Below are 14,678 nucleotides of genomic sequence, written 5' to 3'. Positions count from 1 at the left end.
AGGATCTTAAGGGTCATTGGCAGGGCAGCTGTGTACAGCTGTGCAGGCCGTAGCCCAGATAACTCAATGCAGAGGTCCTGGTCATTAGGTGGCTTTGACTGAGCAAGAGACAGGGCCTGGGGGAGCCTGACCCAGGGTGCTGCACAGCCAGGCCCCACCCATTTTGACCCCCAACCCACCTCCAAGCCCAGTCACTTCCACAAATGCTGCTTCACTGCTCTGGACTCCACCTGGAGCCGCTTGTGTCATCAGGGTCCAAAGGTGAATAAAAGGCCCTCTAGGCCCTAGGTGCTCCCCATGAGGAAGGAAGGGGGCAGGAACAAGGGTAGGGTGGCCCAGGGGAGTCCTGTGGTGCTTGGGAAGGGGCTGCGTTGCAGGGTGGTGAGTGGGGGGTGCTGGAGTCAGGCTGGCCTGGGTGTGCGTTCTGACCCTGCCACCTTCCAGGGTCTCTGCAGTGTATGTGGCCGCAATGTCTCCTCCTCTAAAATGAGGGTAACGTGGAAATTATTCAGCCTTAAAAAGGAAGGAAATTCTGACAGATGCTACAACACAGATGAGCCTTGAGGGCATTATGCTAAGTGAAAGAAGCCAAACACAAAAGGGCAATTATTGTATGGTTTCGTTTATATGAGGTTCCTGGAGTTGTCAAATTCATAGAGACAGAAAGTAGAATGGTGGTTGCCAGGAGCAGGAAGAAAGGGGAAAGGGGGAGTTAATATTTAATGGACACAGAGTTTCAGTTTTGCAAGATAAGAGAGTTGTGGAGGTGGCTGATGGTGATGGTTTCACAACTATGTGAAGTGCTAAACGCCACTAAACTGTGCACTTAAAGTGGTAAGGTTTACGTTGTATGTCTTACCACAATAATATTTTAAAAAATCAGCCCTGGCCGGGTAGCTCAGGTGGTTAGGGCGTCATCCGATGAGCCAAGGTTGCAGATCCAACCCCCGGTCAGGGCACATACAAGAATCACCCCATGATGTATAAATAAGGGAACAAGTTGATGTTTCTCTGTCTCAGCCTCTCTCTTTCCCCCTCTCTCTTTCTCAAAAACCAATCAATAAAAAAATTCAAATTGGAAACGTTTTTAAAAGAGGGGAGGGTAAGTAGTGCCAGCTTGGAGGGAGGGACCGTGTCCCGCGGGACTTTGTCCAGGGGCTGGCATTGGAGATGGTGCAGTGCAGGAAAGTGATAGCTCTGCTTTATTGAAACGTAAATCTTACACCAGGCAGCCCACTCGTTTACAGGTACAATCCAGGGTTCAGCATGACCACGGGCGCTGCAGTCGTTCCCTGGCAGCGGCCTCTTCCTCCATCCTCAGTTTGCATCCCTCCAACCTCTGCTTCAGGCAGGGGTCGCCCGGCCTTACCCTCTGCCCCAAGTGTCTCTGTGTCTCAAATCTCCCTCTGCCCTTTCTCTTATAAGGACACCTGCCATTGGATGCAGGGCCCACCCTAAATCCAGGATTTTCTCATCTTGAGATCCTCAACTTAATTACATCTGCAGAGGCCTTTTTCCCAAATATGGTCACATTCCCAGGTTGCAGGGCGTTAGGACTTGCATTTATCTTTTGGAGGCCACCATCAACCCGCTGCGGGGCCCAGCTGCCACTGCACCCTGAGTTGATTAGCTTCCTACCCCCCACCCCCCTCACACCCCCCACCCCACCCCACAAGCTCTTCTTCATGCCCTGATCCTGTGTCCTGGGGTTATTTCAAAAGCAAAGTCTTCGTACCCAAGCTCACTGGGGGACTGGGCCAGGGCAGCTGTAGACCCTGAGTCTCCCTGGTTGGAAGGGGATGTGTCGCCGTTGCCTTTTAGCAGATTAGATGTGACACCAACCCCCCCATCCTAGGTCAGGTTCTCTGGAAGCTGCTTGGAGTGGGGAACAGAGATGGGACCCACCAGAAGGAGAGGGAGAGAATGAAGGGGGTTAGACATAGTGCTGGAGCTGGGCACTCTAACAGGAAGAGGTCAGCTCAGATCATGACACTGCCCATCAAGCTGGGGTCAGACCAAGGGCTAGGCAGGTGGAGGGGTGGCCACAGGCACCCAAAGCTAAGCTCAGCCCCATCAATAGAGCAGACCCCAAGGGACCCCCTTCCCCCAGTCAGTCCCTGACGCCCCAGCTGTCCAACCAGCCCCCTAAGCTGACTCTACCTGGGGCTGAGGCCAGGGTCCCAGGATGTCCATTTCTTCATGCCTGGACCCAGGCTCACTCTCTGGATCCTCCCAGTGCCATAGCAACCAGCCACATGTGGTTGTTTAAATTAATTAAATGAATATGAACATATCATATATTTATATAAATAATAGCAAATATAATATAAACAGTAAAATTAAAAATTCAGTTGCACTAGCCACATTTCAAGTGCTCAATAGCTGTATATAGCTAATGCCTCCCAGATATATGTGGATTATTTCCATCACTGCAGGAAGTTCCACTGGATAGGAGTCGCCCAGACCAGTAGAGTTGGGTGCTTTCTGGGGAACAGGATAGACTGGGCTGGGCAGGAGTGGAGGAGGGACCCCAGACCAGGAAGAGGGGGTGTGTATTGAGAACTGGCTTGTGTTGACTCATCAGTTGTGAAGGCATGGGCCCCAGAGAGGGATTAAACCTGAGCCTGTGACCAGAGAGTGGCCTGGGAAGTCAGCCCATGGGGGTTGGCTACCCGGGTTCTGGGCAGGAATGTTTGACCTCAGCAGATAGAGTGGACAGAGGGCCCAGGCAGACCCAGCCCGAGGCTGGCAGCAGGAGGGCAAAGTCACTGAGATGTGGGGGCAGCTCTATTTTAAATCACCAATGGCAAAAATACAAAACCCAGTGGTGGCCCGCTTCCTTTTTCCCTTGCTATACCCAGGCGTCCTTCCTTGTGAGGCCTGTACGCCCATCACATTCCTGACCCCTGTCTACCCTCCAGACTGTGGCGGTTTCATCATGTATCAGCCACTCCCCCATTGATGGACACTTAGGTTATTTCATTTCTTAAAAATGTGGTTGTCTGCTTGCATTTTTCTCCCTCTCCCTTCCCAGACTGGGAGTATATGGGCTGTATCTTCTTAGCTGCTGTATCCCCAGGGCTAGGCATACAGTAGGTGCTTCATAAACGGGTAAGTACATGTGTGGGAGGCACTGTGAGGACAAGAGGCGGAGAGCCCCCCCCGACTCCCGTGGAAATGTCAGCGATGTGCAGGAGGGAGGAGGACGAGGGTCCCTCCTTCCTCGCCAGAGCTCTGACCACCCTCAGCCTGTGACCTGAGGTTTTCCCCACAGCGTCCCTGGGACCCTGCTCCATGACTTTGTCTGCCTGGTATGCCCTGTCCTTGGGGACACAGGACAGGTGCCATCTTCTATCCGCAGGTGACCTCAAACTAATACTATCCCCCCACCCTTACACCAGTCCTGGTCCTCTGCAGCACACTCTCCGGGGACAGGAACCTGTGTCTATTGAGCTTGACTTGTCACATAGCAGGTGCTCAATAAATATTTAATGAATGAATGAACGAACCCTTTCTCTTCTGCCAGGGTGTTGACTCAGGAGCTACTAACCCTTGGTTGGTTCTCCTCTGGGGACCTTCCCTGCAACCACCACTGTACACTGACCCTCTTGTTCCTTCATTTACTCTCTGTGCTAAGCACCCTGCTGAATGGCGGTGACGGCAGGGACAAGGGCTGGCTCAGACTGTAGGGTTTAAATCCAGAGTTTTCTCCTGACCACCTTGAGCAGGCATGTAATGTCTTGGAGCTTTGGTTTCTTTCCATGTCTGAAAAATGGGGAGAGGAAGAGGGCCAGTTCTTCATCTCCACTGTGGTGATAGTTTCACTGTTGGGTGCTACGTGAAAACTTACCAGATGTTACACTTTAATTAAGGGCACGTTGTTGTATGTCCTTCAGACCTCAATACAGCTGGGAAACAGTACCAACCCCCAAGACAAGCACTTAGCACAGGGCCTGGCACATAGTAAATGTTCAACAAAAGTGGTTGAAGTCATTATTGCGTGTCTGACTTCACTGAGTTCTTTCAAGACCCTATGGAGCAGGTACCAGTGTCCCCATTTTGCAGATGGAGAAACCGAGGTTCAGAGAGATGGAGATGTTTCCCCAGGGTGACACAGCTGGGAAACAGAGGAGCTGGGGCCTGACATCTACGCTCCTCGGCTCTTCATGTTACAGAAGGAGAAACTGAGTTTTAGAGAGGGTAAGCCACCTGCCTAAGCTCATAGAGTTGGATGCATGGCAGAGCCAGGATTCAAACCCAGGCTGGCTTAAAGTTAAAACCTGATTTGATTTTGTGTTTTGCCCCTTGTGACCTGGTCTGTCCATCACTCAGGCCCCCCGACCTCACAAAGGAATGGGATCCTAACCTCCTGACCTGGGCCATCCCCAGGGGCTGTCGCATCCAGGACACTCTTCCCAGAAATGCAGCCCTACCGGTCTGGCAGACTTGAATCCTGGCAGGGCCCTGTGAGGCAGGCGGGGTGGGAGGAAATAGGCTCGGGGAGGAAGTAGGCTTAGGTGTTGAGGGGAGGATGGGAGTTTTGGAGTTGGGTTGGGCAGCCTGTCCTGCGGGGATCCCAGGCCTGGCAGAGCCAGTCTGGCCCCACCCAGCTCCATCCACTCTCTGCCCTGACAGCGTGACCTCTTGCTGGGAGGCCCTCCCAGAGTGGTCTGAGAGGCCCAGGGTGAGGCTTGAAATGAGGTGTCCAGAGATGTGGGACAGGTTGTGCTGGAAAGTGGTCCAGGGTTCATGATGAGGCCTGGATCTGCAAGATGGCCTGATGGGTCGGAGTGGGTGCCAGCCTGTGGGTGAGGCAGGGTTGGAGAGGCCCCCTGCTGAGCTGATTAATCAGGACCTGGGTCCTGCAGGAAGGGCCAGGGTGGCCGGGGGCACCCAAGGCTCAAAGCGGCTGCTATTTAACCACTAGTGGGGAGCTGTTTCAATATTTTGATCATGGGCACAGCCAACAGGTGCACACCTGCATCTGGGGAGGGCTGGCAGGAGGTCATAGGGACAGTGACTCTCTGGGGGGGCAGCAGGGTGTGGCTGCCTGGCAGGGGCTCCCCAGAGGGTGGGCCCTAGGTACATTCTTGGTAAATGACTCAGGGTCAGGCAGAAGGGTGACTCATCACAGACCCTCTCCTGCCCCTGTTGCCAGGGCCCAGCCTTTCCTCTGGCCCCAGCCTGGGCTGCAGGGAGCTCACCAGGCCCCCAGGACTGAGTGTGAGTCAGCCCATGTTGGCTAGAGGGCCAGCTTGATTTTCCATCCCTTGCATTGTTCTGCTAGAAAAGTAAATATGTGTTACAAAACACAGGGTGAAGCTAAGCCAGCCCCCTCCTGTCCCTTTGGTAGGTGGAGAAGAGAGGGGAAGAGAGGAGCCTCAATGCCATTTTACAGATAGGGAAACCAAGGTTCAGAGAGGTTAAGTCACCTATCCCAGGTCAACACAGCTTGATGCATAGGGAGCCAGGATCCAAACCCAGGTTGGCTTCAAGCTACAGCCTGTGGGCTCTTCCCTGAGGGGTGTAGATCAGGCCTGAGCTTGTGCGGCATCTCTCTGTGTTCACAGCTGCGCTTCTCAGCGTGGCCCAGAAACCACCTGCTTTAGCGTGGGGGTGGGGTAGGTGTTTGCTAATACTCAGATTCCTGGTCCCTACCTAGACCCACCTCAGGGGGGGGAACCTCACGGGGGGGGGGGACCCTGGAATCTGCATTTGTAGATGCTCCTGGGGGGGGAGGCTGTACAGTTGGAGATGGGAAACTGGCTTTCCACAGGAGGGTGGGCCGGGCCCTGCCTGGGAGGAGCAGGCTGCTTGGTACTACACACTCCCCTCTCTCTGGGGCTGGGGGAATGCTGCCCTTCTTGTTTCAAACTGGTTCACAGAAACACCTCAAGCCAGCCAGTGAGTGAGCAAGCAGCTCTCCAGCTGCTGGGGAAACGACAGCAAACAAGGACAGTGTTTCCTGACCTTCCAGGAAAGTGGTGGCCTCCTGGGAGCCAGCAGCCTGGCCCAGCTACAGAGAGGGGACAGGGCTCGGGGGCAGAGGATGGCCTGGTTGCCAGGGAACCCGATGGCCCTGCAGGTTGCCATCTCTGTGGGGTTAACCATCAAACAAATGCCAGGAAAGCAAACACCCTCCCCGAACCCCCATCCCACATGGCAGAGGGATGAGTCACTTGGCATAAGAGAAAACCAAACAAATCCCATCTGCCCAGAGGAGGCCAGAATGCAGCTCCCACCCCATCCGCCTGCCCCAGACCGGTGGTGTGCACACGTGTGTACACATGTGCACACACAAACAGCTGCACCAGCTCAGAGGCCAGCTTTTAGAGAATGAGGGAGGAGCGATGGTGAGGCAGGGCTCAAATTCCTCCCTAAACCTGCTAATTCTCCTGAAGCTCCTGGGCCGGGGCCGGCTGAGTCAGCAGGAGCCTGGGGGGTGGAGGGGGTAGGGGGGTCCAGGAGCTCCAGCACTTGAGCAGGCTGACCTGGGGACCAGCGCATCAGGCACAGACCTCTCAGCACCTCAGTTCCCTTCACTGGGACATAAGAGAAGAGCTTCCTCCCAGCTGGGGAGAGCTGGTCTGCTTGGCCCCAGGGTAATGGGGGTGGTCCTTAGGGATGTCAGGCACACGCCCTGTTGCTTGGGCACAGAATCACCTTCAATAAATGAGAAATGGTATTAATATCATCAGTGTCATGGCTGTTACTCAGCAGCTGAGCTACAAGCCTGCTCAACTGGAGGTCCCTAGTCTGGTTCCCTCCCCTAAGTGGGCTTTTACTTTACTAGGAGCTGTGGGAAAGGAGATTTGGAAGTTGGGAGAAGTCCAGAGTTTGGACACAGTTTGGAGTTCTTGTCATTGCTTGTACCCCTCAGCCCCACAAGCATCGAGCCTCCAGCTACAGATATAACCACCCCTCCATTTGGGGAGCCCTCGCTAACTGCCCGGGGGCATGCTAAGCGCTTAATATAGGGGAGCTCACCCTATGAGGGGGTTGCTACAGTTGTGCTCATTTCACAGATGAGGAAGACAGAGGCTCAGAGAGGGAAAATGACTTGCCCACGTTCACGCAGCTGAAAGGGACCGAGCAAGGACTCCACCCAGGTCTCCCCAGGCTGCTCCCCGTCTCTGGAGCCCTGACAGGGCTCTTCTTTCCAGACTCATCCTGGTGGGCTTGGTACTTGTTTGTGTCTTTGTCTTGGCCCTTACACTCAGCAACTGAACAGGAGTAGAGTGGCTGCCTTCCTCAGCATGGGTTCTCTTTCCCTAAATTTTGTATCTTCCGTAATTTTTATCCACCCATATCTCCCAGACCTCTTCCAGCAAGGAAGGAGGTTGGAACCATAGAGTGTGGTGGGGCAAGAAGTTGAGGGGCAGGGGAGGGGGTAGAGGGAAGACTCCGGGAAGAGGGAATGACAGACTTTGGTCATTTTTAAACAAGTTTTTAAAAAGTAACTGGAAAAAGGCATTGAAAAAGCAATTCAAACACATACCTAAAAAAAAATTAATAATCAAAAAGCCATGGCCAGTTTGGCTCAGTGGTTAGAGAGTCAGCCCTCAGACTGAAGGGTCCTGGGTTTGATTCCAGCCAAGGGCACATACCTCGATTGCAGACTCGATCCCTGGCCCTGGTCAGGGCGTGTGTGGGAAGCAACCAGTCAATGTCTCTCTCTCACATCAATGTTTCTCTCTCTCTCTCTCTCTCTCTCTCTCTCTCTCTCTCTCCCTCTCTCTTCCTCTCTCTCTGAAAAGCAATGGAAAAAATATCCTCAGGTAAGGATTAAAAAAAAAAATCAAAAAAATTAAAAAATAATCCAAAAGCTAGATTTCTCTCTTGTCCCTCTTGTGGCAACTCATGGCTAAGTTTCTATGGATCCTTCCAGAAGTTTTCTGTGCACGTACATACACATGTATATTCATTCCCTCCCTCCCTCTCCCTTGCACTTTGCTTCTGGTACCTGATTCTATGCCTGTCTCAGCAGTACTCCGAATGGCTTCTCCCCTCCTCCAGGGCCAGGGTCTTTCCTGGCGTGGATGCATCCTGGGTTACTTAGCCACCCCCTCCCAATGGCCATCTGTTGGCTTCCTCCCCAGCAACAGTGCTGCCCTGAACATCTGGAGACCCCCACGGGAGAGCCCCCTGTAGGGAAAGGTAATGGGAGAGTGAGTAAGGAAAGAGTTTCTAGGCAGAGTTGTGACATGGGCAAAAACAGGGGGACTAACAAGATTCCCTCCTGAGCTCCTGTCTATGGCCCACTTGGGGTGTGGGGAAGGGGTCTTGGATGACCAAGCTCTGTGCCGAGCTGAGGCTTCTGCAGGTCTCAGGTGGGCCCCCATCTGTATTCTGAAGCTTCGACTCCTCCCTGACACCTGCTCCACACCATCACACCATCGGCTGGCTGGAGGCAAGTTTTTTGGTGCCCTCCAGACCCTGTACTAACCTCAGACCCTGGAAGGAGTTCACTGCAGGACGGAAGGAATTGTTCAAGCCCTTAGCTGCCCAGTGGGGAACTCCCCATCTTGGGGGGCGGGGGTGCCTGAGATTGCAGCCAGGCAGAGCCGAGTTCACAGGGGAAATGACAGGATTAGATTTGGGGGGAAGTTCTGTGAAGGGCTCCCCACCTGAACAGATGTGGGCTGCAGGAAAGATCCCTGGTTCCTATGTTCACACAGGGGGACTTGCCAAAAGTTCAGATTCCTGGGCCCCTCCCCACGCTCCCCTGTCAGGAGCTTAGGGGATCAAAGCCCTGAAATCTGCATCTGACGGCCCTCAGGATCCTGATGCACACCTTCAGAGCCATTGCATCTTGCAGAGCCCTTTATCATTTTAAGATTCCCAGACCCTCTGAAAAGTTAAGTTAAGGTCCGTCAATTAAAAAAAAAATTATTAGTATGTATATATCTTCTCTCCTACCCCAAGAGAAAGGCCCTTTGCTGGTTTATTTTTTGCTTGTTTCTCCCCTGTCTCATCAATGTAGCAGAACCAGGCAGCCAAGGCTGGGAGAGTGTTAGTCTGTTGAATGAGTGAATAAATGAACCTATTGAGAGTGATAGACCCTCCCCCAGAAAAATATACATGTGGACACACATTTTGAAAGCAAGTGTAGGGGGATTCACAGGCCCCCTTAAGCCCACCCACAGATGCCCCCTTAGAATAAGCTTTCTGGCCCTGGCTGGGTAATTCAGTTGGTTAGAGTGTCACCCCCAGTGCTGAGGTTTGGGGGTTCAGTCCCAGGTCAGGGCGCATACAACAATCAACTAATGAATGCATAAATAAGTGGAACAACAAATCAGTATTTCTTTCTCCCCCCCTTCCTCTTTCTAAAATCAATAAATTAAATTAAATAAAAAGAATAAGGTTTCCTAGAGCCTCTGTAACTGAAACCTCAGTGCTTTGGCGGCAGAAACAAGAGAAGGCCCAAAGGACACTAAGTGTTCTCAAAGGCTGCTGGGCCTGGGGCAGGGTAAGCCCTTGGGAATCCACTTCCCCACCACCCTCCTTATTTTATCAATAAAAAAACCGGTGGGGAAGGGACTGGTCTGAGGACCCTGGATGCCCAGTGTGGGTTCCTGCCTCCCTCCCCTGCCTACCTCATTTTGAAGCCCTAATAGCCCTTTGGCCATAATTACCTTGCTGCCTTCTGGAATCTCCTCTGGAGGTCGTGTGCTCCTCCTTCCTAGCTGGGGTCAGAGCCCCCAGTGCCCTCCAGAGTGAGACTGAACCCTCCCAGCTGTCCAGCCTCCTTCAGGCTCACCGCTGGACTGGGTTTACTGTCTGTCCAGCCGCGGCCTTCCCTGCACCCAGTGTAGCCGGGCGCATGCTGGCAGAATTGTGCAATGTGGCTATTCTGAACCAGAATCCAGCCGCTTTTATAACCAGCCATGAAGTAGTCTGTCCTGCCAGGGCCTGGAGTTATCGAGTTTCAAAGGAGTTTTTGTCCACCCTCGATGGCAGGATGATCATGATGGCAAAGCTTCCTGCGCGTTTGCGCCAGACGCTGTGCCAAGTGCTTTGTGTGAATTATCTACAAGAATCTTTTCATAACCCTTCGGGATGGGGGTGGTTATCCCTGTTTGACATATAAGGAAATTGAGGCTGGGAGCGCTAAGAAGCCTTGCCAAGGAGCCGGCCGCAGGATCTGAACTCCCGCAGGCGCGCTCCAGATCCCCCTTTTCTCAATTGCCACGGACGCCGCCACCACCTGAGTGTAATTCACTTTCTATCCAGGCCACAGTGACCCGGGCCGGTCCGCGCCACACCTGCCTGCAAGACCCACCTGGGTGTGAGCCAACACGAGAGGCAGCGGAGAGCAGCAGGGCCCTCGGCCAAGGTAACGCCAGGCCCGGGGGTGAGGGTGGGGCCGAGGGCGCTCGGGAAAGCGCTCTGTGCGCCCCCGCCCGCCTGCCCAGACCTTGGCTGGCGTGGGGGTGTCCAGAAAAGACCCCCGTGTCCCCACCCCCAACCCAGGCAGGGCGCCCCCCGCTCCCGCCCCGCCGAGGGCGCGGGCCCCGCGGGTCTGGAGGCCCCGCCCGTCCGGTGGCCCCTCCCTCGGGAAGGTAAGCGCCACCTTCCCCGAGTGGCTGGGAGAGCCCGGGCCGGCGGGTGCCCCGCCCCCCGCGAGTAGTGCTCGCGCACCGCAGCCGCGCCTCACTCGGGCTCCCGCGCCGTCGCTCGCCCACCTGCGCCCGCTGCCGCCCCTCGGTGCGCGCAGGGTCCGCCCGCCGCCCAGCGCCCAGTCCCCAGCCGCCACCCGCTGCCCGCCGGCCCTCGCACCCCGAGCGCCACCATGAACTCGCTCTTCAAGAAGAGAAACAAAGGCAAATACAGCCCCACGGTGCAGACCCGGAGGTGAGGAGGCGCCGGCGCACGGCTCCCGCACGCCCTAGCGAAACCCGCGCGCTGGGGGGCGCGCTGGGTCCGGGAGCGCCGCCCCGGGCTCGGGCGAACGGCGGGGCCCTGAGGGCTGCAGGGTGCCCAGGAAGCACGGTCGCGGGAGGCCCGGGGAGCGGGGGACTGAGCCAGGAGTGTGCGACACGCTGGAACGTGGGACCCGAGCGCCACCCTAGAGCTGGGAAGTCGGGCCGCAGTGGGGACGGGCTGGAGGCATCCGAGGGAAAACACTGTATCTGGCACCAGAGAGTTTAGGAGCCCGGAGAGCACTGGCTTAGCGCCTACAGGGCGGGGAGGGAGCCGGAGGTATAGGGGACCTCCGTGTCCAGAGTCGTCCCCGCGCCGGGGCCCCTTTGGGCCGTGAAGCACCGCCCAGGTGGGGAGAGCTGTGCCCAGGGGACGCTACACGCAGCGCCGGGGTGGAGAGGAGGCGCATGGGACCTGGGAAGCACTGTCTAGGGGCGCACGGGGGCGGGTAGATTGAGCCGGGGTGTGGGAGAGGGCGTTCCCCTCGCTTCTTGGGGAGCTCGCAGGTGCTCCAGGCGTTGGGGAGGCTAGAGGTGGGCAAGGCCAATTGGATGGGGTTTGCCACCTGCCGCAACATTAACCAGGACCTGCCACACTGCGCTCGAGCCTCGTCAAGAGGAACCGGTGGGTGTGGGATCGATTGGGTGGGGGGCACAGGCTGAAGCACCTCTTGTTCCCGCTCCCCGTTGGCAGCCACACCGGGGTCTGCGCTGCTGCTGGGCGGTGTCGGGACCTCCTCTGGCTGCGGATTTCTCAGGGGCGTGGCCCTCCCCCCCACCAGCCCCGAAACTGGCGGCGTCTCCGAGCCCGGGGTTCCCAGGGCGGTTTGGGAAAGGAATGACAAGTCTTGATGTGTTTGCGTTAAGAGGGCAGCCCACGTCCGTTTTGATAAGCCTAATGTATTCACTTAATAACCGGTTTAAGGGAGCCTCGTGGAGATGCTGAGATTGAGGGCGAGGGCGGGACCTCGGTGTCTGCCTTGTCCCCTCTCTAGGGAAATGGAGGTGGGGGTCCCATTTAGGAGAGAGCACTTTACCAAATTTCTCTCTAGAAGGGGATTCAGGCAGGTGGGGGACTCAGATCGTACAGCTCACCTGCCTGGGTACCCTCCCCAAGGTGCAGTCACCCTGAGCCACCCCCTCACCCCGACCCTGAGCAGCTCCTAACTCCCTTCCAGGCCCCAGATGAAGGCAAGAAAACTCTGGCCAGGGCCCCCACCCCTGCCCCTGTGGTCCAGCCCAGGCAGACCTGTTTGACAGGTGCTGCGGGGCCTGGGTGCTGGCTCAGGGCAGGGCATGTGGGCCCAGCCCTTTCAGAAACTCCACTGCCCAGTGATCCCACCCACCCCCACCTCTGAGTTGAGCTGTTTCAAGCTCAGAGGCATTTCTTCCCTCCCCTGTGAGGCTCCCCCCAACCTCGGCCTCCTTGGTCTTTCGCAATCCCAGAGATGGGGCAGGGCTCTGTACACTGTTCCTCTGTGGCTGGGTCCAGCTGGCTCTCAGACTCAACTGGGGTCCTGTCCAGTCCCTGAGCTGTTCTCTCTTGGACATTGCACAATTGCATGCTCTGTGCCAGTCAGAGGACTGCACTGTTCTCCCCACATCAAGACTAAGGCCCCTCCAGCCCTTTACACACGCACACACCAGGAGTTGAGCCAGGCCTTGCCCTGCATCCAGTCCCCCAAGGCCTGGGCTTGGACTGAACAAAAGGTTAGGCTAAATCCAGACAAGCTGAGAGGGACTTGATCTTTCCAGCAGACAATTAGGAAGAAAAGATTCCCATCCTTTATAGCTGTGGGGACTCTGAGGGCCTGGAAGTGGCAAGGACACTGGGTCCTGCCCCTCTCCATACTCCTGGCCCAAGGAAGCCACCCCCTGCCCTTGGCTGACTGACCTGATTGATCCCAAATCTCAGCTTAGAGGTGTCTTTCTCCAGGAAGCCTTCCTAGTTCTCTCCCAGGATGGGGCTCAAAGACTTCCTTCCTTTGAGCCCCCATGGCCTTACACAGTCACAACCCTGAGTAGGTGTCAGGTGCTTCTCCAAGTGATCTCACCAGCCCAGTGCACCCCTCTGCCCCTTCCTCTCCATGGCGTCAAGTTCATGGACTGGATTGTGGGATGGGGAACAGCCTCTTGCCCCATTCTCTCAGTAAGAATCTTTTGAGCATTAACCAGTGCTTAGCCCTGTCCTTGTAGCTCTCCGATGTGGTCACAGGTCATGGGTCACTGGTCCCCCAGTTATTCTTTCACCCTGAATTTCTGGGAGTCCTCTCCAGATTGCTTGGAGGAAGGTGGGCTTGCCAGTGAGATTCAGCTTGATATGGTGGGTATGAGCTTTGGGCCTGGGCAGAAGGCCTCGCTTCTGATTCTGGCTTTGCCACATCTGCTGTGGGCAAGTCAGGGAACCTCTCTGAGCCTTAAATTTGTCTGCAAAGCAGGAATGATGCTAATGTCTCCTACATGGGGCTACTGGGAGAAGCAAATGTGACAACGAAGATAAAACCCCTAGCACATAGGAGGTGCCCAGACAGTGGGTCAGCGTCACTGCCTCAGCTGAGGGGACCCAGGAGCCAGGAGTTGTGACCTTCACGCCAGGCTTTAAGCTGCGGAGATGCAAACTAGTGAACAGAGTGCCTCCACCAAGAAAACTGCACCTCCCTGTTTGTCAGCCTTTCTGCAGCTGAAACTGGGGAGGGCTGGGACAGGGTGTGAGCAGCTCTGCTGCTTCCATCACCTTGGTTCCTAATGACAGGTGTGGAGCTTATGTTCACACCTGAGCTAATGACAGACTCAGGCCTGATAGTGCAGGTCACCAAGGACAGCGTCCAGTACAACAGGGAGGGTCAGGAGGGCATCTGCTCCCACCTTCCTGCTCTGTGGCTAAGAGTGCAGCCCCGGCCAGCCCTTACTTCCTGGCTGTGCAATCTGAGGCGAGCTGCTTGGCCTCTGTGCCTCTGTGTTCTCACCTGTAGAATGGGCACAAGCAGAGTGCCTTCCTGGTGATATGGTGGCATGCGGATTAAATGAAATAATTTAGGAAAGAGTTAAGAAATATAGGAGGCCTAAATCCATGGCAGCTTTAATGAGCATAACTATTGAACAAATGCAGATAAGGCACTTACTGTGTGCCCAAACTGGGTATGCACTGCACAACTCCAGGGAGGCCATTCCTGAGGGGGTGTGGGGTATAGAGGAAATATTGACAATCTCCCTGCACTTAATTACGAGTATGGTTACAGGACTGGGTTTCGGGGGTGGTGGGAGCCACGCAGGGGCAGTTGTCCCCAGCAGGACATAGAACTGGACAGATGTTTCTAGCCCAGTGCTCTGGTGCTCCCTAACTGGTATGAAGTAAGCACTGTTAGAGTAGAGATGTCGGAGATCAGGTAGAACTTCCCAGGGAAGGTGTCCAACCTGTCATGGGGAGGAGTGGGGTGGTTAAGTTCTAGCTCTGAAGTGAGACTGAATTCTGCCTGTTTGATTTTGGCAAAGAAATTTGACCTTGCTGAGCCTCAGCTTTCCCATCTGTAAAATGGGACTAGTCTTGCTCTTCCACCCAGACCTGTGTCCCAGTAAGCACTCTGCAGCTCTGCAGTAAGCACCCTGGTCTCCCAACATCACTTGGACAGGTTGCTGTGAGAATGGCTTAGTCCTAATGTGGGGAACCTGCATGGGAAGCAGGGCCCAAGGCTTTTTAGGCTGGTGAAAGGGACATGTGCCCTCTTGGAAGTCCGCTGGGGTACCCTGAACTTCTTG

At 55.3% G+C, this 14,678-nt stretch overlaps 1 protein-coding gene across 2 annotated transcripts in view; it reads left to right on the top strand.

The window, feature by feature from the left end:
* Nucleotides 1–10,639: 10,639 nt before the first annotated feature.
* The window catches only part of PPL (periplakin), a 45,035-nt gene continuing 40,996 nt past the window's right edge, over nt 10,640–14,678 (top strand). The window contains exon 1 of one of the 2 annotated variants that reach the window (XM_081133522.1): nt 10,640–10,854. In XM_081133522.1, coding sequence (XP_080989648.1) covers nt 10,793–10,854 — 62 coding nt within the window. In that variant the 5' untranslated portion in view covers nt 10,640–10,792. The remainder of the gene's footprint in view (nt 10,855–14,678) is intronic. The other variant, XM_081133521.1, reaches the window with a different exon arrangement.

This window comes from Miniopterus schreibersii, assembly GCF_964146895.1.
Source record: "Miniopterus schreibersii genome assembly, chromosome: 3".
Taxonomy (NCBI): Eukaryota; Metazoa; Chordata; class Mammalia; order Chiroptera; family Miniopteridae; genus Miniopterus; species Miniopterus schreibersii.
Note: the sequence above shows the minus strand (reverse complement) of the source record. Positions and strands in the feature narration are given on the sequence as shown.